At 43.0% G+C, this 27,056-nt stretch overlaps 1 protein-coding gene across 2 annotated transcripts; it reads right to left on the bottom strand.

Annotated features, from left to right (window-relative positions):
• Nucleotides 1-788: 788 nt before the first annotated feature.
• On the bottom strand, nt 789-14,633 carry LOC143130938 (sorting nexin-16-like). 2 transcript variants are annotated; one of them, XM_076290240.1, is made up of 9 exons: nt 14,498-14,633; nt 13,842-14,036; nt 12,918-13,361; nt 9,120-9,206; nt 8,787-8,935; nt 5,523-5,592; nt 4,355-4,491; nt 3,203-3,319; nt 789-3,054 (listed from the first exon to the last, which is right to left on the bottom strand). In XM_076290240.1, the coding sequence occupies exons 3-9, from the start codon at nt 13,248-13,250 to the stop codon at nt 2,979-2,981; spliced, it is 969 nt and encodes a 322-aa protein (XP_076146355.1). In that variant the 5' UTR covers nt 13,251-13,361; nt 13,842-14,036; nt 14,498-14,633; the 3' UTR covers nt 789-2,978. The 2 variants fall into 2 exon arrangements, with proteins under 2 accessions (XP_076146355.1, XP_076146354.1); XM_076290239.1 differs by lacking the exon at nt 13,842-14,036.
• Nucleotides 14,634-27,056: the final 12,423 nt, after the last annotated feature.

A 27,056-nucleotide genomic window follows, 5' to 3' on the forward strand; every position in this document is an offset into this window, starting at 1 on the left:
AGTATGCCTCCACCCTTTTCAACTTCTGGTACCTTGAAACCAACTAGACCTTGACCTTTGATCCCACAATCTGGAGCATCTCATAAGTCCACCAACTTTGTAGTAACTGCAAGATTCGATGAACACTACTCAAGCCCCTTGTGAGAGATCACGCGAACGCTGTATTGTACATGTAGGACACCATGTGACTGAACTTTAACCCCACTACACCAAGCCAGTCTCGTCTTTATAGTGATTAACTCAAATATGATGAAGATCCTTCAACAACCTCCTATGCAGTTGTAGGTGTGGGGATATTTACATACATTCCATCCTCTTACTTTGCAAACTTGACAGCTGGAGGACAAATAAAAGCCTTTCTTTCCACACTCACATTATCATGACAGAAATTGGAATATTTATCAAAAAAAGTGCAAGGACCAGGGAATTTTCATCTATAGATGCTCACGTTAAACATGCAGAAATAATAATTCACAATAATTCATAAATTCACAAACATTTATAGAAAAACACGTTGACTGATTTATTATTACCTGACAGCGTTAGTTTAGTGAAGTGTGAAATAAGTCAGTTACAATACGATTATCTCTTAAGTTTACATCGGTTTCCTGAACCCAAAGGCTTCTTGCCCATTCCCGTCCTGCAAGCACAGAAGTCTCAAAAGAAACCAGGATAAACAAAATCTAAACAAATGCAGAGTCAGACAACAGCAGCAATTCCAGGAGAAGAATTGACCCTCTTTGTCATAGCTCACATAAAGTGTGGTGAAGTATTTTGGGGGTAGTGACTTTTCTTTTTTTTCTCTCTCAGTATTCCGTATTGTGAACACAAACATACCCTGACCGACACACATGTAAGGATGTCCACTTATCTTTGCTCATGCGTACAGAATCTTCTCCACACACATGTAAGGATGTCCTCTTATCTTTGCTCATGCTTACAGAATCTCCCATCCAAAAGCACTGTTTATTTGTGAGTGGATTGATAGTTAGGTTTGTGAGGATTTCTAGGTCCACTCTTGACTGTCCCTTTCTCCTGAAGTGGACTGCATTGTGCCTTGCCATAGAGTTTTTTCCCCTCGCAGGGCAAATTCCTCATGAGGGCCTTTCACCCTTTACGGTCATAAACCAGGAGTGCCAAACGTTATTGACAAAGGCCTACGGTCACGGCATATTTCCGTTCCAACAATGCCACCTCACAACTGCACTAACTGACCATCTGATCCCAGCCTGACCACACATGACTGGGGCTGTGTGGGCAGTTGCTGTTGGGCATCTGTGAAGAGAACTAGACAGCCCTCAGGAAGGGGGGGGGGCAAGCAAGGCACTGTCCATGATGAGAGCTGACCTTGGTGACACACACAGTGAAGTAAAGCTATGCAGATAGACAGAGACACACACACACATACACACACACACTAAATATGAGTGAGTGTGCAGGTGTGAGGAGAAGGCACTACGATTTAGAAAAAGCCAAGACTAGTTTACCCAGAAGCCCCCAGGGCAGTAAAGTGCATCATGTGATCTGGGCTGGGCTGCAGGACTGAGTTCAGTTGCCACACGGACTGACAGACAGACAGACTGCACGAGACCACGACACAAACACACCTGGCTTTGTCTATGGCTTTTCTTGATTTCAAGATTTTCTTGCAAATTTCAACACAAAACAGCTGCAGACTATGGCTTTAAGTGGTGACCTATGTATACACACACACGAACAAAAAAAAAAACACACATACACACCTAGTGTGTGTGTGTGTGTGTGTGTGTGGAGGGGGGTGCATGGTAGTGCCAGGAGAGGACTAGCTCCCCATTAAGACAGTTAGTTTCCTGTAGCAGCTGAGATGCTTAGATTGCCTTGCCATTGACCCAGTCGTCCTACAGCAGAAGACCAGCAATGTTGTCCACTGAATAGCCTTTTTAAGACTACTGCCATAGTAGAGCATGTATAATGCCTATCATGTATTTATGATGGCCACTATTGAGTAATAGTATATACGGAGTAATCATGAAATAAGCAGGACTGCAAATGTACACCACACATGGATACATGCATGCACAAATATTCAAGCACACACACACACACACACACACACACACACACACACACACACACACACACATGTGCACGAGCGTGTGCACACATACACGTGCACGAGCGTGTACGCACGCACGCACGCACGCACGCACGCACGCACGCACACACGCACACACGCACACACACACACACACACTCTTCCGCTTCCTATAGTGCAAGCAATGCATTCTAGCATCTAACATACCTATTTAAAAGCATTATCAAGTGTCTCGTATTGGAAGATGGGCCAGTGCTGTGAGATGGTGAAATGGGTGATGGCTGTGAAGGCAGTATTATTCCAAACAAAACCAAACCAAACGTACATGAGTCACGTAGAGTCCTGATTGGCAAATGGCTGCCCTAACCACGGGTGCCACACAGTACTGGACGCCAGATTATCCCTTCTCTCCTCGGCAGGCCAGACTGGGAGTGCTGCTGCGCTGCGCTGTCACCACAGCATGGCATGGCAACCGGCCATAGCAACCAGCAGCTCATTGAACAGATCCAGGGTCATGTCAGGGCTGCTCTACTCCAAGCTGCACACGATCAAAAAGCTCCAGCTGTCCCACCACACATGCGCACACACACACACACCCATGCACGCACACACACGCACACAGCAGCCACGGACACACACACACACACACAGCAGTCATGGCAAGTGCATGTGGCGGCGTTAACGCTTTCTTATGTGAGCCTTGGGTCCCATTTCCACACATTTCCCGTACATGTGGCCCTTCTGTCCTTCTTCTCAGCCTGCGCTGCGGTGGTTAGCGAGGCTCCAAGCCAGACGTGGAGAACTCCCAAATCATAAAGGAGAAGATGCAGGGCCGTAGGAGAAAAAAGAAAGAGGGAGAGGAGGAGGAGGAAGATGAGGAGGAGGAGGAGGAGAGCAGTCTGGATTAGTGCTCCAACTGGGTGACCTGGATGACTGGGGGGGAGCAGCTGGACGACACCGGACGACACCAGCACACTGACCTGAAAGAGGAAACAGAGAGATGGGACAAACTAGTGGCATTTTAAACTGGAGTATGAGTCAAAGTCAAAGTCTGCTTTATTGTCAATGAGACATACGTGTATGTGTGTATATGTGTGTGTGTGTGTGTGTGTGTGTGTGTGTATGTACCCGTTGTGTTGTGTTGTGTCCTGATCTGCCTCTGTGGTTGAGGACTCTGCGTCTACATCGAGATCCACTTCCACACTGCTCACGCTGCCCGGGGCTGATACACATAGACTCTTCCCACTGCAAAAAACACACACACACACACACACACACTTTCAGAATGTACCAAAAAGAGGAATGTGAGCGTGTGTGTATTTACAACAGGTCTATGCATGTGTGTGCGTGCGTACGTGTGCATGTGTGTGTGTGTGTGTGTGTGTGTGTGTCTGAGTGAGTGACGTACACAATATAGCCGCTTGTGTGAATAGAGTCTGGTGACTCTCGATTGGGAAACGTTTCCAACATTTGCATCGCAACAGGCACTAACTTGTTTTTTCATGTTTTTCAGTAATAGGAACCTGCTTTTGGAATGACTTACCGATAGAAATAAAAACACAAACAGAACTGACAAAATTTAGCAGTAAGGTAAAACATTGGCTGAAAGTAAATCAAGGATGTGACCACTAAGACACGCACGCTCGCACACACGCACACACATACACACACTCTATTGTCTATGTTTTACTGTACTGTCTGTGTAGATGCCTGGCTGTTCCCATAGGTGAGAGTTTGCGGGAGGTTGGGTATCTGGGGGTTGTGTAGTATGTGATGTGATGTGATGTTTTGCGTCTGTGTTATTGTATGTTGTGTGTGACTGGCTGTTCGCATAGGTGAGAGTTTGCGGGCGGCTAGGAATCTGGGGGTTATGTCACGTGACTTGCTGTTTGTGATGTTCCTATGTATGTATAAGTATAAGTATATATACTCTTTTGATCCTGTGAGGGAAATTTGGTCTCTGCATTTATCACAATCCGTGAATTAGTGCTCGGGGATCAGTGAGGGGTTAGGTGCCTTGCTCAAGGGCACTTCAGCCGTGCCTACTGGTCGGGGTTCAAACATGTTGTGGTTGTCCTGATGTGCATGATTAGGGTATGAACACTAAAATTACCCTTCATGTTTTGTTGGTCTCTATGTGTATAGAGAAGTGTATGCACACGTATACTACACTTTTTAGAATACTTTTAGACTACAATATGTGTGGTCCAGTTGAACGGACCCAGTGTGATTGCACCCTTAGAGAGTAGTCCGGGGAGCGTGGGGATGCTCTGCTCCTACCTGAGCTTCTGCTGCAGGAGCTGGATGGTGTCGTCACGCTCCTGCAGCTGGTTCCGCAGCTGGCTGATCTCTCGCTGCTTATCCACAAGCTCCTGCTGCAGCCGGTAGTTCCCCTCCTCCAGCGTCTCGCAGAACGCCTGACGGAGGAATACAGGGTGGGGGAGGTGGAGAGAGAGAGAGGGCGAGAAAGAGAGTAAGAGACAAATAGAGTAATATAAGATAAGATAATCCTTTAATTGTCTCCCAAATTGTCTCATTGCGTCCAAGACAGTGAAGGAAAAGAGACTTACAGACAACCCCCCCCCCATACATCTTCAGTAAGACATGCAACAAATACACATTCCTTTTGCATGCTTCCCTGCACCATACCTGTTCGAGCCCATGTGGGAAAGCACTACCACTGTGTACAGCCATTTATCACAGTAACAGTCTTATCATCCTAGTACACACTAATGCTAAATACATAAAATAAATAAATACAACAACAAGGATAACCTATTCTCCTATTCTAATGGGAAGCCACAGTTCTTACGAATAGTTACATAGTCCTTGTCTAATGTATATAGATAATATAGAGTAATATATATATATAGAGAGAGAGAGAGAGAGAGATTAAAGATTAAAGATGTACAGAAACACAATGGGTTACAAAATGACCTATAAGAAGTATTTGACTAATCTAACTAATCACAAGAGAATTGTTCTTGTGACCCAGGCTACTCAGTGTGAGCCAAACTGGTGTTATTCCCAAATAATCAACCCTCTGATCCCCACAGCTGAAAATATGCTTTAGAAATATAATCTGGCACACACACACACTTTTACAGTGTTGCAGCAGGCTGAGGGTTGTTAAGCAAGTAAAAGTTACAACCTTGGCAAGCGTGTGTGGAGGAAATGGCCCAGGAAGAGTTGCTTTCCAAAGGAAATGACACAAGCACATCATTGTTCACTGAAAGTTACCATAGTGCACTGCACTGCTGTGAATGTCAAATCAAAGCAACTAGCTGGTGCTCTACCCCATCTTGGCTGTTCTTACAACTAGCTGGTGCTGCTGCTCTACCCCATCTTGGCTGTTCTTACAACTAGCTGGTGCTGCTGCTCTACCCCATCTTGGCTGTTCTTACAACTAGCTGGTGCTGGTGCTCTACCCCATCTTGGCTGTTCTTACCCGACTCTCCTCCAGACTGTCAAAGGGTCCTGGGGGGTCATCCAGACACAGGAACTCCCTCACCGGTGTGCTGCAGGTGCGCGCGCACACACACACGCACACACACACACACACACACACACACACACACACACACACAAACAAACAAACAAACAAAACATTCAGATGGGAATTCATACATTTGAAAAAAAACATGAGGGGCCCTATCTTGGCGATTCAGAAATGGATGGTCAGAGGCGTAAAGCTTAAGGGCGTGTCCAGTCACAGATTTTGTGATCAGGGTTGTTTCTTCTGTTTCTTAATCAGTCCTGAGTGAGTTTTGGGTGTAACATCCTTTAAACCAATGAGAATGACATCTGTCATTCTCTTTAACAGCAAGCAGTGCAACTTCAAAAAGCGCATTGGTATTTTGACAGTCAGCGGCGCATTTGAAGAAATCTGTTTGCACACGAGACGTCCGTGGGGATTCCACTAAACCATGCTTTACTAAAACCTGTTTTCGACTAGCAGAGTATAGCCAAAGTCCTTTTAGGCAAGTCCCTCCACTCGGCGGCCATATACCAACGTTTTATGGGCACTCATCGGGCACAGTCTTTGGGTCGAACTGCGCGTGCGCAAGGCTTCACGACACCAATCTTGCTCCAGCGGCGAGATCACAACACATGATTGGCACGATGTCTTCACAACACACCATATGATTGGCTCAATGTATTCACAACATAGCACATGATTGGCTCAATGTATTCACATGTCGACGTTTTGCCGAGGAAGGGGTGGGATATGTGTAGACAACGGCCATATTGGCGTGACAATCTAGCCCCATGCATTTCTATGGAGTATTTTTTGAGTGCTGTGTCTCCTCATTAGAAAGTCTCTGGTATAGCCTATATCTGCACTCACCTATTATTTGAACTAATAGGCAAAGTGAAACTAACTTCACTGTGGACTCATTGTCAACAACAAAACAGTTCTACACAGTTATTTACTTTCACTATTGACTGACAAGGGGTTATCATCGAAAACATAGCCTGAAAAAAACTACTCCAATAATGTTGAAATGACTGAATACAAATCCTAAAGATATTTATCCTGCAGAGGAGTTGTTTGGGACTGGTTGCTAAGGCATAAAAAAAAAAAAGGTTTGGTTCCTGTTGGTTGTCAGTTGAGGCCATGGGTCGGTAGGGAATTTTTTTTTTTTTTTTTTCTTCCCCCAGTGGCAGTAAGGGATAGGTAGAAAATCAGTCCCTCCAGGATTTCACGAGGTTTTTTGAGACTGTTTCGACCTAAAATGCCTGGATGGAAGTTGCGGTGTTTTTAGCTGTTTCTTGTGGAGAAATTGCGGGAGGAAGTGAAAATTGCAAAAATAGTTGCGATTTTTTTTTTTTTTTAATTTAGGGCAATTAGGGTTAGTAAGACCAAAATCACACTGATAATCTTGATGCTTATTAAAAAAGGATAATCAAAGGTAAACAGTAAGGATTACAGAAAATCAAAGTAGGCCTACTTTATTTGTGAAAATGCTTTGACTGAGGTAATTCACAAAGCAGTATAACCTTTTGTAGAACTGTCCAAAAAAGACAGTCACCTAAAGACATGGCATCATTGCGGTTTGTTGGGCAGCCGTGGCCAACAACCAGAGTGGTTAGCACTCTGGACTTGTAACCGTCGGGTTGCCGGTTCGAGCCCCGACCAGTGGGCCGCGGCTGAAGTGCCCTTGAGCAAGGCACCTAACCCCTCATTGCTCCCCGAGCGCCGCCGATGTAGCAGGCAGCTCACTACGCCGGGATTAGTGTGTGCTTCACCTCACTGTGTGTTCACTGTGTGCTGTTTGTGTTTCACTAATTCACCGATTGGGTTAAATGTAGAGACCAAATTTCCCTCACGGGATCAAAAAAAGTATATACTTATGTCATATGTTTCAATACATTCATATATTTTGTAATTCATATTAATTTCATATCTTTTTAATAATTCATAGTCTGTGGCCTGCATAATTACTAATAACCAAGTAAGTATCTAGTAATTTCATATTGATGTAAACTATTTGACTACACTTCTGTTTAATGTCATTACATTGGTGGTGTACGTCTAATTGACTGCCTGCCCCTTTAAGGACGTGATAGTAGCCTAATTACATTTCTGAGTGGATTGGAAGGCTTGCATCTCACTGTGTTCGGCTACGAGTGTAAATCACTTTTTGCATAGTGCATTACGATATGTGGATGCAATTGGGAATGTCTTCTATGTCATTAGTTAAAATAAATGTTAAAAAAAACAACTCGAATTAAATCATTCTTGGATCATAGAAGAGGTACTGTAAATGTCTTGCAATTTTATTAATTTCTATGATTTTGGTAGCACTACTCAAACTAAGCCCACAAGCTAGCAAACATGACATAAGCTAAAAGGACATATCCAGGTAAACGTTTGCCAATGGGTTGCATAGCCTACTCAAATGTCAGTAAACCAAGTAGGCCTTAATTAACTTACTTTCATAGCCTAGGTAGGTTAGCAACACCAGGTTGAGAGATGCAAGTAAGCAGATCATTAACGTTAGCCTTCTATTTATTGTCATCAAAACGGCAGAGTAACGAACACGTTAGGGCAGTCTTTGGTGTCATATGCAGAAGGTGCAGAAGTAAGTGTACCATCTGGCTCAATATTCTGCGCGAGGGACTGTTGTGGTAGGTGAAATTTCACGGTGAAACTACGATGATTGGTCAAATTTGCGAAAAAGTTGCGGTGTTTGGACAAGATTGCGAGTGCCTTGATAAGTGACGAAAGCAATCGTCTTCGTGAACAGCTGTGCATAGGCTACTTTGTAAAAGAGAGAATACGCTCATCCCTATACATAACGCAAGGGGTAATTAATGTAATTATAGTTCGCCTTTTATTTGTGGATTTATTTAATGTAGCCTAGACTATTTAAGTCTAGACTAAGCTCATAAAATAAATTTGGGTCGCACATAAATTGACAGGGTCGGTCGGAAACCGGAACCCAAGAAATTTTTTTTTATGCCCAAGGGCTGCTTACATCTGGTCAGTGTGGCGTAATGATTTGTAGAGGGTGTAAGATAGCGATTTTTGGATCATGCGCCAGACACCCTTGGGCGCAAGGTTTAATAAAAGTGGAGCACATGGCTTAAAATTCATCACTTTATTGAGTGTAAGATAAGAATAAGCGTTGCGTTACGCTTTCCGCCGGTTGTAAGGGCCCTAAGAGTTAACAGGCACAATCCAGTATGATGAAAATCCCAGACCCACCAGTTAGCAATGTCTTTGTGGGCCACCAGGTTCTGCAGGAAGGCCTGAAGGCCCAGTTGTCGATCCTCGAGGAAGTCACACTCATAGTTGTCTTTAAACCAGCGCTTGGGTGGCAGGGCCAGACGGAAGCCCGGAAACATCTCCTTTAGCTGGGACACACACACACACACACACACACACACACACACACACACACACACACAGTCTATCTTGTACATCTGACTTTGTAAACTGGTATTGCATGCCATTCCAAGACTGACTGAGGTTAGTGAGAAAGTGTGTGTGTGTGTGTGTGTGTGTGTGTGTGTGTGTGTGTGTGTGTGTGTGTCTGACCTTGTCATTAAGCCGTGAGAAGTCTGCGTAGCGTCTGAAGATCACCCAGCTCTCCTCACTGTTCTTCTTCACAAGAACTTTGTACACCTGCAGAGTAGAGAAACGCACAGGTAAACTATGGCGCAAGACACAATTAACACAATCTGTCAGAATTTCCCCACGCAGTCTTTCAAACGGTCATCCCTTCAGTTGAAATTCCACCTAAGCCTAGAGTAGTCCATTGGAATGTATCACCTAGGCCTTTAAAACTATGCTAACTTGTAGAGACTCAACAAACAGCCAGCATAAACCATCCTAAAAGCCAAATGAGGACAGTACATCTCCTGTTTGACTTTCCAGTCAACTCCTTTGAATACAGTGTTTCCCATACATTGACTTATTTGTGGCGGCCCACCACAATATCAACATTGACCACCACACAATGATTTTCCAGGTTGTACTAAATTTTGCATAAATCTGGTTAGCATCATAACCACGCTGCGCTAATTTGCTAAAAACTGTTGCATTCAAGTTAATTCTGCAAACCTACCACCAAAAATAGAATTCAATTCTGTGGGAAACACTGGAATATTTTAAGAACATTCATGAAAATTCGGCCCAAGAAATGTGCATCTCTGTGTGCATTTCCATCCACTGCACTGTGGATGGAAATACAAATAAAGCCAAATTAAAAACACCACACTAGGCTATGCGAATAAACTCATCAACTATAACCGCATTATAACTGTGTAAAAATCTGGCCCCCTCTAGTGAATCTAATTTTTAAGCACATTAGAAGATTGAGTGCAAATGTCAAGTGTTTCCATTCAGGATTCCTTATTTGAATGGTCAAAATGTGCATTAAAAAAAGTTAGATGGAGACCCTGCTAGTGAGATCAGTACTGGTTACACTGTGAGTCAGCCCGGGTGGGAATGGGCAAGCTGTGTGTGGGGGACTGACACCAGAGATGAGGCATGAGGGGGAAAGCCATCATGTCTGATGCGATGCTGACGGGGCACCTCTCCTAGAGCATACACACAGCACCTCCTTTCCTAGACAATACACACAGCACCTCCTTTCCTAGAGCATACACACAGCACCTCCTTTCCTAGAGCATACACACAGCACCTCCTCTCCTAGACAATACACACAGCACCTCCTTTCCTAGACAATACACAGAGCACCTCCTCTCCTAGACAATACACACAGCACCTCCTCTCCTAGACAATACACACGGCACCTCCTTTCCTAGAGCATCCAGACAGCACCTCCTCTCCTAGAGCATACACACAGCACCTCCTAGAGCATACACAGAGCACCTCCTAGAGCATACACACGTCACCTGTCCTTCTAGAGCATCCAGACAGCACCTCCTCTCCTAGAGCATAGACACGGCACCTCCTCTCCTAGACAATAAACACAGCACCTCCTAGAGCATACACACGTCACCTCTTCTTCTAGAGCATCCAGACAGCACCTCCTCTCCTAGACAATAAACACAGCACCTCCTCTCATAGAGCAGACAGACAGCACCTCCTAGAGCATACACAAGGCACCTCCTCTCCTAGAACATAGACGGCACCTCCTCTCCTAGAGCATCCAGACTAGGGCTGGGCGATAAAAAAGATAGCGTAATGTATCGCAATAGACATGTAATCAATATCAATAAAAAATACGTTAGATAGAACATTCGATAATTAAAAGCAACACACACCTCCTTACATTGTTCATAAATAAATAGGCTAAATATATCTTGCATTGTAGCTATGTGCAACTCTACCAGAGTAGGCGATAGTAGGCCTACCTCAACACAGACTCTCTATGAGTCCTTGCTCCGTGCACTCTCTCTCTCTCCCTCCCAACAGGCGCATCCCTCCTCAGCATGCACGTAATCCAAACATTCACAATCGTGCAAGACGACTGGCTAAATTGCTATTAAATCCGGTTAGCATCATTAGCAAGGTGCACGAATTTGTTCAAAACTGTTGCATTCAAATTGACTGCTAAGTTCTAATCATCTCAATCCCGATGCAAATGGAAAAGTACTTTCCAAGACTCAAACGGGCCTGTCCCAAGAAGAATAGGTAGCCTATTCATTTGAAACTTAAACACACGTGGGGAAACTGAACAGTCTAACCAGTAGACTATGATAAACTAGCAAATTAAGCTACTTTGTTTACAATTTATTCAGGCTTCAACCAGTGCTGCTTTTCATTCAGACTTATGTGCACATTTATTTATTTGAGTGTTTTTCATGATTGTGTTGCTATTTCCTTTCCCAGTTTGCTTTGATTGATAACTGAGGTGATTAAAAATTAGAGGAAGGTTAAATTTAAAATAAAAGTGTTTAAATTATTTTTTTTCCCCTCTTCTGGTCCTTATCTGAAATAGATTTTTTTTAAAAAATCAATAATTATCGATATCGACTGATATGAAATAAAGTTTTCAGCCATATCGCCCAGCCCTAATCCAGACGGCACCTCCACTCCTAGAGCATCCAGACGGCACCTCCTCTCTTAGAGCATCTAGATGGCACCTCCTCTCTGTCAGTAACCCATCACACGTTGTAGCCTTGACCATCTGCTAACTTGATGCTGATAGAGCACCTCTCCTAGAGCCTACGCAGACAGCCCTGCTAGCTTTGTGCTATTGTCAAACATGTCACTTAAAGTGGACCAAAAGCCTAGGAAATGTGAGAGCTCAGCAGATTAGCTGAAATATGACCAGATATGCACTATGCGAACAAACAACAGAGTTGGGTGGAGACATGAGACAGCAATGGAACAAAAAATGAACAAAACAAAATGGACAGCTGGGGGGAAAAAACACAAAGAATAAAAATATGGTTTGTAAGTTGAAAACGAAATGTTTAAAGTAGATCTGAGAGACAATAATAGACAACTGGAAAGAAAGAAAATGTAGAGATGACACACAACTCTGTTTCTGACTTCATAAGTATTCTGTTTATTTGTTTGTGTTATTCTTCGTCTTTTTTTTCTGATTACAAGTCGGCTGCTACCGTAACGTTAACGTCAAGTTAACGTTATTCCATTTGGCTAAAGAGCTTGCCATAACTAGACTACGTTGGGCCTCTGAAATCCTTCAACCATCCGTGAACAAAGCTGCACTTTCAATGTCTGGTCAGAAAGATTTCTCAGGGCAGTAGGCCTACTCTGCGAGAGATCTGCCGCTGCCACAACCACCAAGCTTCCCTGTGAGCTGCCATGCTAGCGTTAGCATTTAACGTTTGGTGCCTGGAGTCTGGATTGAATAAGGAACTCTGATAACGTCACAAACTATGAAACAACAAACCGTCGTTGTCAAAATCCACCGAGCTGCTGATCAGCAGGATCTCCCATCATGACTTCAGACTGTTCTGTGCTTCCAATGCTCTCCAACTGCCAGTCATGTTGGACTAATTTAACATGAAATTTTCTTTTTTAAATTTTCTTTTTGACTTTTTATTATTTGTTAAAATTTTGTTTGTTGTCTGTCTTGTATGTTGTTCTTGTTTGGTGTCGTGGGTACGCTTGCGACTACGCCGCTCCGTCCGGCATCTTTTGTCTTGTGTGTCAATTTCTTGTATGTGGAGCTCTTTGGGTTGCACTCTGTGCATACAAATGTGCTAAAAGTGACTTGACTTGACTTTGTTGTCCTGAACCAGTAACGATGACATCAAACAGATCTAAAAATAGTGTAGTGAATGTGTTGCAAAGGAACACACCTGTTGCATAGCTATGCAGTCGGACAAACACACAGAAAGTGTGTACGAGCAGAGTGCAGAGGCTCTCTTGGTCAACCACACAGCAGTAACTCACCGTGAACTTGGCCCTCTCCTCCATAACCTCGTAGCCCAGAATGGAGGGTGTGATTGGCCTCTCGTCTGAGCCGGCGGCTGTGGAGAAGGTCGAGTTGGCAATGGCATTGATTTGGTGTGGGCTGGTACTGAACTCTACGCTTGGCTGGTCCCCTGTCAGGCAGGCGCGGGTCACAGGGCTCTGGCACTGCACTGGTGGGGTCTTGACCCCGTGACCCCTGGAGGACTCCGAGGAGCTCGAGACACTGCCCAGAGATGAGGTCCTCTGCGGCCGTCGAGGTTTCCCAGAACTCCCCTCCATAGGGACTGGTACTGGTACAAAGGGTGTAGCCATCGGACTGGCTCTTATCACAGAGGATGTCAAGTGTGTGTTGTGAGGAAGGCTTGGCAGGGCAACCTCGACCCTGTGGAGCTAGGGGTGGCTGCGCAGCTCATACACACACCACTGGCGCGCACACACACACACACACACACACACACACACACACACTAAATTAGTAATAATCTTGAAGTTACAAAAATATGGGCCATCAGACTAAAGGTGTGGTCAGCAATTCAATTTCGAGAAAGGCCGAATTAAATTGAATACCCCTCTCATCTGAACAGAACTGAGGACCAATTTGCTCAATTTGAATAGTTTATTAAGGGCTGACACTACTTTTTAAAGAAAGACTAAATGGTGCGCGCAATTCGGTAGTGTCAATCCGAGCTACCTTATCGATCCATATACCCCAAGATTAATTAAGCATTTTCCGTTTCTTACTACTGGGCATTATTAGCTCATGCTCGAAAATACATAGCCTACCCAGTGGAGTTATGATAGCCTAGGTCTATCTGCAATGTACACAATCACAGCATTGACACCCTTCAAATGAAAACAAATGACAAGCCTAACTCCAATGAGGTTACCTGTCGGCTTACTCACATGTTTACAACAGCGAGTCAAACAGCCGCTCCCTGTCGCCTTGAGCGAAAAACAGGATCACACGAACAGTGCGATGAGTTGCCACGAAGACCGACCTGAGGCTATGGAGTCACAAGGCGCAGGTAGCATCGTGGAGTCAGATCATCTTACACTACTGCGTCGTGAGCTACCTAGCGCTACGTCTGCCAAGAAGCACTAAAATGGCATTGTAAATCAGACATTGAAATAGAAAATGAATAGCAGATAGTGTGAAGTGAGTTCTGTGAGAGTTCTCTGGTGAGGCAAATCCCCCATTTGACTTGATACTCGATTAGCTTGACTGACAGCTGCAGGTAACCCAGATCGCGGTTAACGTTAGTTAACTCGGTTGTTTCATACTAAACAGTGACACAGCTACAACCAAATCCTGGTAATTTGTAGATGAATAACTTTGATCACAAAACGAACTGAATGCACTCTCTAATAAGTAACTAACAAACTGCAACGTAGCAGCACAGCTAGCTAACTAGCTTCCCAAATGTGTTCGCTTGCAAGCAGGCAGGGTAGCCAGCTAATCCCAATGACACTGGTTGGTATCCTACGAAACTCCAAACCTTCATGCCAAGTACAAAGAAATGACCGTCATATAGCTTGCAAGCCCAATGTTAGATACTCACCGGTGAATACCAGTTCTTCCTAGATGATATTCCGATATTTAAAACACCGGAGTACATTTAAAGCAATGAATTTCCAAACGTTCAGCTCATATAGTAGGAGACATCCTACTGCTGCTTGCTTGCTGCTGGTAACCCATCACGCGTTGTAGCCCTGACCATCCGTTCAGGAAAATGTGTTGCGTCATGACGTAAAATGCGCAGTCACAGACTTCTCGACCAAGCTGGGTGAAATCTATGTGAAATAGTACATAAACTAAACTAATATAACGGATCTCATCTTGTCGTATAGCCAGCTTGTGCACTACAAGCAAAATATCTCATCTTAATTAAGACCAGTCTGAGTCTAGTGTAGTTTATATAACTATATATATATAGCCCTATAGCCAGCCTACCTTTATACCAGATAGGGTTCCTAGAGGCAATTTTATTTATGATGCAGAAATGTAATGGCTCATGGCTGCCTCCATTTAATGATCCAGGAGAGCTCTTCACTAAATTAATCACATGCTCTCTCTCTCTCTCTCACATACACACACACACACACACACACACACACACACACACACAATGCTGTACCTCCTCCCAGTCTAGGTTGTTCCATGTAATGTATTAGAACACAATAGGTTGTTCCTCTTCTTTGTCCATAATATCATAAGAACATAATTAGCGTACAGTCATGGCCAAATTTGTTGGTAGGCCTATAGTCATTGAAAGATGACTTAATTCTCCTGACAAGTGATACAAATCAGCAATTACAAGCAGTGATACAAAAAGCAGTTTTCTCAGTTCCATGGGTAGCCTAAGCCAGTGTTTCCCAAAGTCTGGGTCGCGACCCACGGGTGGGTCGCAGGAGAATTTATTTGGGTCGCCAGCCCAGCACAATTTATGTTGTGTTATAGGTCTAACTGATACCATTTGTCATTTGATACCAGGAAAGTTAACAGTTTTCTATTAGGATGTAGTTTGTTAACTACAACAGTTACGGTTTTGTCATAAAAGCTCATGAAACTGGCGCATGAAACTGGGGGACGAACGCATCGCAGAGGGGAAGCCAGAGCATGATATCTACTACGCCTGTTTGAATCGTGATTCACTCGGATCTTTCACCCGTATCTTTAAATTAACCCACGAGTCGCGAGTCTCTAGTATCATTAACTCGGATCAGTTGAGTCCTACTACAATTCAATCTAAAACGATAAACAGCGCCACACACAAACCTCTTGCAACATTAGCTAGCCTACTAGCCATCATATCTGCCAAAAATGTAACCATTTCGTAAGTAGGATAACCACAACTCCACAAATCAACTCAAGCGACTGAGTGAGCAGGCAGTCTGAGATAACTGGTTAACTTCCCGCAGAGCCGGGTTAGTCGGATCAGCCAGCCGGTTAGGCTACATGAGTACGAGTCGGCTACGGCTACGTTGTCATGAGTGGCTGTAGACGAGTGAGTAGCTCCTCCTCAAAGTGAAAAGCAATTCCACAACAAAAGCCATTCTTCACCTCTAAAATAACATTCAATGTTCTGCATGTAGCCTAGGCATACTTTAGATTTGGTGTATAGATGTGTAGCATATTAAAATGCAATTAGGTCGCGCAGACAGTCCGAAACATTGCACGCTCTTAATGAAGCTGCTTTGTATACCCGGGTTAGTCGGATCGCTGGGCCGGGCGGTTACGTTATGAGTGCGAGTCAGCCGAATCAGCCGGCTACGTTGTCATGAGTGGATCGATCAGTAGACGAGCGAGTAACTCCTCGTCAAGGTGAAAAGCAAATCCACAACAAAAGCAATTCTTTCACTTCTGAAATAACATACAATGTTCTACACGTAGGCATAGCCTACTTTTAAATGCAATTAGGTCGCGAAGACAGTCCGAAACATTGCAAGCTCTGTATGGAGCTGCTCAGGCTAGCCGGGTCAGTTGGATCTGCAGGGCGGGCCGGTTACGTTGTTATGAGTGCGAGTCAGCCGAATCAGCCGGCTACGTTGTCATGAGTGGATCTTTAGAGGAGCGAGTAACTCCTCGTCAAGGTTAAAAGAAAATCCACAACAAAAGCCATGCGTTCACTTCTGAAATAACATATATTCTGCACGCATAGCCTACTTTAAAATGCAATTAGGTCGCGAAGACAGTCTGAAACATTGCAAGCTCTGTATGGAGAGGCTAGCCAGTCGGATCAGCCAAGCGGGCCGGTTACGTTGTTGTTATGAGTGCGAGTCAGCCGAATCAGCCGGCTAGTTGTCATGAGTGGATCTGTAGACGAGCAAGTAGCCTAGTTTCTACTCGTGTCAAGGTGATAATAATAATAGGCCTAATGAGAATAGTAGTAGTAGTAGTAATAATAATAATAATAATAATAATAATAATAATAATAATAATAATTTAGTCACTGCAGGGCATTTCTATGTTCCTGTTTCTATGTCTACATTGAAAGGCTATGTCTGGCTCAAACTGCTTTCTTTCCCGTGAGTGGGTGGAGGTTTTGATGCTATTATATTAGGCTATTTTATATTATATTATATTATATTATGTTTTATTATATTATATTATATATGATATTATATTAGTCTACCTAACATGATATATATATATATAGCTATGATTAATAGGCTAATAATATTAGTTGCCTAGTATTAGCTGCCTATAATACCTATTAGAATAGATTCCTAGTAGCCTACTATTAGTATATAGTAGTGGTAATAAACATTGTAGCAGAGTAGCATTAGACCTAGGCAAATTTTCTATTGTTAACAAAACAACAACAAATAATTAATTATTATAATATAGACTACCCTCCCTGTCAATAAGATCAAAGTTTCTGAACATGAGCACCAAAAAGATGAACAATGTGTGGATGCACTTTGACCAGGAGACCAAAACTCTTAGGCTAAATGCAAGTACTGCAAAAACCTGGTTTCAAATCATGGAGGATCCACATCCAACATGAGAAGGCACTTAACGAAATGAAGCACCCCACTGCACTGCTTGAACGTAGGACTGAATTTCTTTGCGATTTAGCAATACTGACTCAAGTGACTCAAGTGACTCGTTCAACCCGGATCAGTTTAGTGAGTGACTCAGAATAACCCGGATCCTTAAAAGGAATCGAGTTTAACAGGCCTAATATCTACCTCTCAAAATGAAACCGTTCCGTGGGGCGCCTGCCATGACCTGTACCTCGCAGTTGCAAACTGCAAGGGACATGAATCCGCCTATTTGCACGAACATTAACAGATACAGTTCCTCAACTTTACCGATTAAAATCTAGTGACCGTGCTGTCAACTAAAGCAGACATCCATAGACCGGATAAGGATATTCAATTGCATGCAGATAGTTTCGATTGTAGATGCAATCTTTAAAGTTAATAGCAACCTCCTCACATTCTTATTTCTGATTAGTGCAATAGTGCATTATATTAGGCTACAATTTAAATAGACATTTTAAACACTATTTCTCTCGTTTTCTACCTCGCGAACTCCAAAGTAAAGGCGCATTCTTCCGGCTATTGCCAAAAAGCCTCTTGTTCTGATATAATGACTATATAATATAATACAACAATACAATATAACGACTTGAGTTATTTGCTGTTTACATCGGAATTGACGTCCACAGTGTTATGGACCCATTTGTCTGCAACGCAACGTAGCCTACAACATGTTTTTTTTTAGAAATACAGAAACAGCTTTACTATGCTGACGAATGCGCAACATGCGAGAATTTCCCCAAACTCTCGGTTGCGCATTAAAACGTATCTTTTCAGTAGTAATTTCCAACTTTTCACGGTGATGGTGCTCAAAATGCAACACTGCCGTGTTCAAAGCAGGATCTATCTATCTAGATCCTATAGCAATGTATGGTTGGGGGAGGCATAGAAAAGTTGGAGAACCTGTGACCTAAAACAATGTTGGTGGTTGCAGGGTAGATTTGAAGTGAAATGGGTCGCGATGGTCTGTCATTTTTAAAAAAGTGGGTCGCCAGAAAAAAAGTTTGGGAAACACTGGCCTAAGCTACTGTATAGTATAGGCTATACATTGCTTGACTGCAGTGATGGACTAGGGAACTTGATGGTGGATGGAGCAGTTTAATTGCCTGCATGGGAAAGCAAATACAAACCTGAAGGACATGAAAACATGATCCCCTACAGCTGTTAGAGGCCTAGTTATTCATTCCTGCCTATAGGGTCATATTATGCTCTAATATCACAAAATACTTCAGTAATCACAATAAATACTGAATAGGCTTAAACAAAGTGAACAAGAGCCTATAAAAACAACTAGTTTACAGTTGGTGTGTGCATAAGCATAAGACTAGCCAATTGAGTATTATAATGGAGACAATACAAAGACAAGACTATATAATCTATAACCCAGTGTGTTATGCATGTTACAATAATAACATTATACATGATGTTTATTGTTAGGCATGTTTACCTGGCCAGATGGAAAAGACAAAAACACAAGCATCAAGGAGCTGACAGCATGCTTATATTCCATTACAATATATTGGCTGTCTGTTGATAAGAAAAAGGGAAAAAATCCATATCCAGGCTCTAGGATTGTAAATGTTAAAAAGCCTTTATTTTTTAGGGCTAAAGTATTATTCAATTCAATTAAATTCAATAAGCATAGACAAAGGTGTAGCAGCTCACCAGCCTTCATCAGGCTGTTTGATTGAACAAATATATATTCAAGTGAGGATACACATAGAACTTGTTAAGTATGTGAGTAACAGCTATCTTCAACTTATGAACAAACAAGCCGGTTTTATAGGCTACTGCATAAACTGACACAGAAAGTTATTTCCTTTTCATCCAACAGAGGGCAGTATTTGCCAACAAACCGAGATATCTGCCCAATGGTGGCTGCAGCCTGCTAGATACATTTATGTTAAACCTTGAAGGACTTCATAAGACCCTATTGGCATTAAAGTTCCAGAAAAAGCTGACCACAGTGGCCTGTGTAATCACAAGCCATTGGACCAGTCTGGTAAAGACTATGTAAATAGCCAGTTGTGTAACAGCCTGTGGAAGGTGCGCTGGGTAGGCTATTTGTTTTTTCACTTCATCAGACAGGTCAACATTGAGATCTCTCTCTCACTCTCTTTCTTTTTCTTTCTTTCTTTCTTTCTTTCTTTCTTTCTTTCTTTCTTTCTTTCTTTCTCTGCCTCTTTTTGTTTGTCCCTGTTGCTCTACACTGTAATAAGTTCAGTGGTGAAATATTTTGGGGAGATTTATTCCACATTTGTTTTCCTCTGTTTTTAAATGAAAATATTGTAAAACAAGACAAATGTACACAAATGTAAATAAGACGAATGTACACAGTTTTCATCACAGTTTTTCATCTTAATGGTGTCTGAACGGCCTAGATGTGGTACAGACCAGCGGAACATTCCCATTCCCATGACAACCCATTTAGGGCTGTAACGGATAACGTCAGTAGGAGACCACGTCTCTGTTTGTATAGCCTAGTTATGAAGACCTGCCAGACAGCAGGATTTAACCTCTAACCAAAACAATGATTCCACATTATATCAGCGTGCTCCAATGTGTCTAAATATACACAAGAGAAGATTGACAGCAAACATTCTAAATATACACAAGAGAAGGAACAGCAAACATTCCGTTCATAGAAATGAAATGTTTCGGGCATATATCTGGTGAGTGAAGAATGTCTATTTCATTTATCTTAATGATATAATACAAATAAATGTAATTACTTGGCACTTTCCATTACCATTCCATATTAATTAAATTAAATTATAGACATCATATGTACCTCCAGCAGCTGTGTCAGAACTCAGGGTACAGGACTCAGTAGAAGAGTTTGGGATGTTTCTTTGGTTAAGCATGCTGTCATTTGAGCTATGGGGAGGGAGACTCACTATTTGCGCTGTGGAGATTTTTTATGGTGGTCTGCATTTCACAGATACACCAATCCAGTTTGAATCTGTGTTTCACCGATACACCAATCCAGTTAGAATCTGGGTTTCACCGATACACCAATCCAGTTAGAATCTGTGTTCCACCGATGATTGTGAACACTGCAAAATCTACACTCAGCATCCACGGCCTGCTCCAATGTCTGCCACGATATGACCCCCCCCCCCCCCCAAAAAAAAAAAAAAAAGAATGAGCGACCTAGGTAGCCTAGCCTACTGTCCAGATCATGGTTACAATGAAATTTATTTTTCTTTATTGCATTTCACATTATCCATTCATTAAGTCAACAGTTGTAATCCTAGGTCAAAATACGACATAATTTTCACTTAGCAAGTGACTATAGAACTTCAAAAAGTCATATACCACTGTTTTTTCCATTTCCCTACCCAAATAGAATAATGAATGAATGCAAACAGACCTAATTCTGCAATTCAAGAGTTATTCTCAGCTCAGTTCTGAATGTTGTACAGGCCTGAGTGTGAATCACCACTCAGCCTCTGAAAACCCTATTTTCTTTTATCAAAGTCCTTGGATATTTGCCCACCCAGATGAAGTTATATAGAGTTATACAACGGTGACTCTCTTCAGACATCAGTTCTATAACAACTGCACAGAGCACTCTCTTTCATCAACATGATAAATTACTGTTGTTGGGTTCTTTGCCAGGTTGCCATGAGAACCATCACCTCTATAATGAGTTCCTATGAGGTGAAAAGGGCCATTAATGACTGATCATGAATGTTTTGGAGTACACCAATCACAGTTGTTACCATGCATTACGGCAATGGATCGCTTCAAGGCCGACAAAATGGAAAATGCATCTGGTCAATACTCTCAGGTTGGTCATCTTCCACTGAGAGGCATCACAGATGGTCTGTTCACAGAAGTTAATGCACGGTCGAGGTTGTAAAACGGCCCCGACGCGAAGCGTCGACCGTGGAATCCGTTGTAAAACTGCCCCGACGTGAAGCGTCGACCGTGGAGTCCGTTGTAAAACTGCCCCGACGTGAAGCGTCGACCGTGGAGTCCGTTGTAAAACAGCCCCGACGCGAAGCGACCACCGTGGAGTCCATTATCCCGCTTATTCCACTGTTCCCACTTGCGTTGTGTTCATTTCCTGTTACAATTTAAACGTTTTAATCGCTAAAACTGTCTTGTTTGTAGAACACATATCAACTAATTTCTCAACTTGCAGGACAAACTGCCGTTACTAGTTCTAAATGAATGGTTGCTACAGCCAAAGGCTAGTCGTTAGTTCTAAATTGATGGTTGCTACGGCCAAAGGCCAGTCGTTAGTTCTATATCTCCCGTTGTCAAGTGGGCATATGCCAAGATTCTAAAAGGAAAAGGCTACACTGTCAATGTCAAAATAGCTCATTTAACTCTGTTTCAATGTGACAGTTGTTTATGATACACTACCTTGCCCACCAAAATACTAAAAACAGACAAGCACTGTAGGCTACAATACTATTCGTTTTTATTGTTTAAGATTGAATTGCACGTTCCCGTTGATAGTGAAATTGGACATCGAGAAAGGCAACTCAATGGACTGTGCTGGCTTAGAAGTCACGTCCACACTCCTTTGGCTTCGGTCGTCATTGGATGGTCCTGCTGCGGGGCAGCTCCCAGACAGAATCGTGCTCCAGCGTTTTCTGTCAGATGTGAATGGTGCCCAGTAACTCTTTAGGCTGGTCTCACACCTATGTCCAGTGACTGACATTATCTGTCTGCTCTCCAGGCCAGCCTCAGACAGCATCTGGACTGCGGTGCTCCGCACTGAATGGTTTGTGTAGCGCCTTGACAGCCCCAATGCCTCACTCATGCGTGGAAGTAGGAGGCCGAGGTAATTTGCTCCCATTGGCTCACGGGAGTACCAGACCTCTCTTCTGTTTAGAATGTCCTGCGCACAACACAGGGGGTGCAGGTAGAATGCCTTGGAGTCAGGTGGGCATTTAGACAGATATTTTTTGAAGCTGGCAACTTGACAAAGTGGGTTACCTGGCTGCGCAAACATGAAGCCCCTGAACATCTGCTTTTGTGGGTCCGTCGCCGTCTTGTGGTTTTTAGTCCTGATTCATTTCATATCAAGAAAGATGAGGACGGGGTCGAATATGTGTCTCACAATGCTGTAGAATGAGTCTACCCTCCCTTCCTCTCCTCGCCAAGTTCAACTGGATGTCAAACCAAACTTTTCAGACTAGTCTGGCTGCTGTGTTGGGCGACAGATAGTCTGAAGTGTGGATGACATGCAAATCGGCCTCAGTGATGGGGGGGTGATGCTCACTTGCATCTTTGCCAGCCTTGCGATAGGTTTTCACGACTGATTTAAAAACGTCATTGGCTGATTTAAATTCTTAATCGGTGACAATGTTCATGTTGATAAGATGTCGCTTAAGACCATTCCGAAGGGCCAAAAAGCTCGAAATCGAGTATTCTTTTCCCGCAGCTGTTCTTACGGTTGCATAAAATGCCCTTAGGTGTTCGTTAACACCGTGCCTCCAGTCTTTCGAAATCCATACGCTGTTACCTGTGTACGGAAGTGAAAAGCGCAAATGATTAGACCAGTTTTCCGGTTCGAACGCTGGGCGCTCCACATAACCCGTATTCACACGGTAACAGCGTTTCGGCGTTTCCTCTCAAGGTTCTGTTTTTGTTTGACTTGGTGGCTGTTTAGTTATACTAGTGCCTTTTTGTGTAGCCTATACAACATCCTTGTGGATCCTTCCCCATCTCTGTAGCTGGCGTCGCTTCGCAGCTGGTAGTTGCTGCTACCAGAGCCCGTTTACGGAGAGCCGGATCACTCCCTATTTACTCCATTGTACCTGCAATCTGTTGCAGTTCCGCTAGGGGCGATCACGAATAAGTGCAAAAACAATGGGGGTCTATGGAGCTAGACGGCTAAATTTGTCTCTTTCACTTGGTTGTCGTTGAGAAATCGAAGATTTGATTGTGGTTTCTGCAAGCTCAATATGGATTATAGGTAAAAAGTTGAATGAACGAGTAGTCACGTCCTTTCGATTTCTTACAGGTTGGGTCATTGTTGAACGTTGAATGACGTCAGACACATTTGAAAGGCTTTTTAGAACAAATAAGTGAAAAAATATAATACTCAGTTGTTTTCTCTGCCCCCTCTTTCGACTGCAACATTTAAATTTCTACACAAAAAATTATAATGTGAGAAAAGTGGATTTTGAGGGTACAGCTCCATAGACCTCCATTCATTCTGCACTTATTCGTGAGCGCCCTCACGTGGAACCAGAATGGGAACTGCAACCAGTTCAGAAACCGGAAGTTTCCCGAGAGTGGCGGTTCTCCCCTTATTAGACATTCTCTGCTGCTACTTTCACCCTAGTGCTTTTGCCCTCTGCAGTGCAAACTTGCTGATAACTGTGGGTAGTTAACAGCGGGACGGGGAACTGCTGCCGTGCTGCTGTTTTGTCTTCACAACGTCGGACCTTTCTGCCGCCAGTGTTTAAGCCTACTACACAAAGTGGTGCAATTTGCCCTAGCTTTGTGTGTGTGGTGTGCTTGAGCTACATCGGCTTTGTAATTTGACATTGTTAATAAACTATTTTTTTTACTTGGATGAAACCACGTCTCTGTCAGTTAATGAACCTGTGTGCGTATTAGACCAATTTAGTATATACATTTCCCTGGGTGAAATTCCCAGGGTGGCGTAGTCGATCTTACACGGGTTAGTACCTACGTACTACCCAACTCCCATCTGCCACATTATGTTGTGATAGACCTTTATATCAACTTAAGTTCTCTTGGATATTGCCTAGCCTGGGTGTTCCCATGCTGCCTTGCACGCGATTTGATTCACGCTGCTAAGGCAGCCTGGAGACCATGGAGCAAATTTTCGCCTGAGATAGGGGACCAATCACAGAACAAGGGGGAAAGCAAGACGATGATGAGCTATGCACAGACGCATTTGATAGACATCCGTGGCACCCAATAAAACGGATCTGGGCATTTTTTTCAAATACGAGAAAATGTATGTTTGGTTCCCAGACCACGTCTCATTGAGAAGTGGTGGCGCTAGCCAGGCTAGATATTGCCAGTTTTGAACTTCCATTTGCTATTTATCAATCTTACTGAATATTTTCTCACCCATGAATTTGTGACCAGGAATACACATGGGTGTTCTAAAGTTAAATAAAACACCCAAATTGTTATGAAAATTATTCATATTTGTTTTGTGTGTTCAGATGCCCTGTGTTAACAAATGAGCCTCATGATAGTCAGAATAAATTAACAATATTTTTGAGAGAGGGAAAAAAAAAGTAAATCGGTCAAATTTGACAGGAGGCTTAAAACAGGTTGTGTTAACCTTCAGACTGTCAGGGAATGCCGGATTGGACCCAAGCGCAAGACTCCACCAGGCAGAATTACGGACAAACACACTTTATTATTAACTACAACACTTAACATTTACAGACATACTTACATAAAGGACTTTGACTAGACAAAACAGAGAACGATCCGACAAAGGACAGAGAAACAAGGGGGTAGAAATACACAGACCAATTAACAGAGGACTGGACGAGACCAACAAAACAATAACGGGGAACAGGTGTGGAAGCAGAAACGGGGGAAAACTAACAAGACAGGAAGTACAGACCAAATAAGGAGATATGGGGCGGAGAAAAAGACAGGTGACAGGCAGGTAAACACAAAGCACATGGAGAACCAGGTAAACACAGGACACACAGGACACTACACAAAATGGCCACCAGGGTGGCACAAAGTCATCAGTCTATTCCAGATCCTTGACCTCCAATATTACCAGTAGTTTATCAGCTAGTAGCACAATAGTGACATGGGAAATGAGGAGAGATATGAATGGTGGATGAATGAACAATTTATCAAATAATAAACCATAAACTTAATATAGCCTAACCAATGCCAACCATAGGCAAATACAACAAGTTAGATGTTAGATAAACCAGATAAACCTAGAATGCATCAAATGTAAAGAATAGCTAAGGGACTGTTCGTTATTTATTGAAGGGGCCGCCGGAGGGATTTTGAGTGCTTCAGTCAAAAGTTGCATGACCCTCCCTTGCCTGCTAGAGATTTTTCAATGACCCTCCGACAGAATTGTCAAAAAAGACATGACACCCCCCTGCCAATTGTCGCTGTCTTCCGCCTGCGCTGCTTTGCGCCATGAAGACACACTGTGATAACGTTCTTAAATCAATCTCTCCCGGGAGCTTTTATGCTACCAGTCCTTCCTTGCATGCCAACTTTTGCAACGAAACATGCATGCCAACTTTTTCCGTGTTTATCACGTATTTTAACCCCCCCCCCGCTGTCTTGTCGTTTTAATATTTTCCCGTAAAATATCACATATTTTAATACTCTCATAACATTAGCCCTGCCATCGGGCCTGTCTCTGTGTTGCCCTGTTGCTACCCCCTTGCCCTTCCAACGAAACAAATGTCTTCAAATCATTGTTTTCCTTGCTTGAAGGCGAACTTAGAGTGATGTTAACTTATTTAAGTTTAACGGCGTGATTGTCGTGAGAGCACAATTCATTGGCGCTTGCATAGTGTTCGGTCGTATGTCTACGTGCGCACCTGGCTACCATCAGGCTATTCAGCTACTAGAGAAAGAATTTCCCCTGTTTGTATGTTCACTCCAAGTTGGCCTACCATAACTTACAAACTCTGCACTGTAGACCATAAACTGGTTATTTATATTTTTCTGTGAAATAACCAAATGTATTAGTTTAACTTTATGACTAGGCTACTTGGAACGTAACACATTTTTGTTTGCTCAGGAGAGAGAATTAATGTGAATAACAAATTGCACTTGTTGCTGGTTACCAATAAATACTATATATTTTTGCAAACAACAAAAACAGAAAGGATGGAGACAGCAAAGCTAGAGATTGGGCAGGAACAAGGTCAATTGTATGCTGGTCAAAACGTTAGGAGCTGGATGTGGATGAACGAAGCACAAGTATGCTTTACTAATGTTAAGCATGCACGCTGTTTAACGTTACACGGTATACTAAAAGTAAGCCAAAGGTAAATGTGGCCTTTTTAGGGCTGTGTAAATTTGACCAAATTACTGTAATATAGGTTGTTAGGCGTGAATAAAGTAGGCTACTTTGTTGCTACAACTGCAACCCTTTCGACGTTAATGGGGACGAATGTTGACATTTTCCCGTATTTTGGGTGAGAAACACGGGTCATCTCCCTTATTTTCAATGTTCAATGTTGACAGCTATGGAACGAAAGATAACGTAATATGGCGCCAGAAATCACATTCCCTCTAGAACCTTTGCTTGTGCCTAGATGTCCCTCAGTCTCCATTGAGTCTCTACGAAAGCCGCAGCGTGAGGCCTTTATCTTGCTACTCTTCAAGAAAGAAGGAAATAAGGGGTAAACGTGGTGTGCAGAGAGGGGTGCCCGAAGTGTGAAGACTGAGACTGAGAGCTACATGGAAAAATATGCACCAAACAGGCCACTTTGAAATGTTGCTGTTTTCATGAATACAAAAGTTGGGTGACCCCCCCTCCTAGACTAAAAAAAGTTGGGTGACCCTCCCCTCAACAAAGAATAAAAAGACATGACCCTTCCCTATTTTCCTCCGGTGGTCCATTCCATA

This window comes from Alosa pseudoharengus, unplaced genomic scaffold (genome assembly GCF_046254945.1).
Source record: "Alosa pseudoharengus isolate Yale_2024_CS ecotype anadromous, Long Island Sound unplaced genomic scaffold, YU_APseudo_1.1 YU_APseudo_1.1_scf_18, whole genome shotgun sequence".
In the NCBI taxonomy this organism is placed as follows: domain Eukaryota; kingdom Metazoa; phylum Chordata; class Actinopteri; order Clupeiformes; family Clupeidae; genus Alosa; species Alosa pseudoharengus.

Coding starts and splice junctions, on each gene's coding strand:
- LOC143130938 (XM_076290239.1), bottom strand. CDS start 13,250: ATGGCTACACCCTTTGTACCAGTACCAGTCCCTATGGAGGGGAGTTCT. Junction 5,593..8,786: donor CACAAAGACATTGCTAACTG/GTGGGTCTGGGA, acceptor GCGCACCTGCAG/CACACCGGTGAGGGAGTTCC. Junction 3,055..3,202: donor GACACAACACAACACAACGG/GTACATACACAC, acceptor TTCCTCTTTCAG/GTCAGTGTGCTGGTGTCGTC.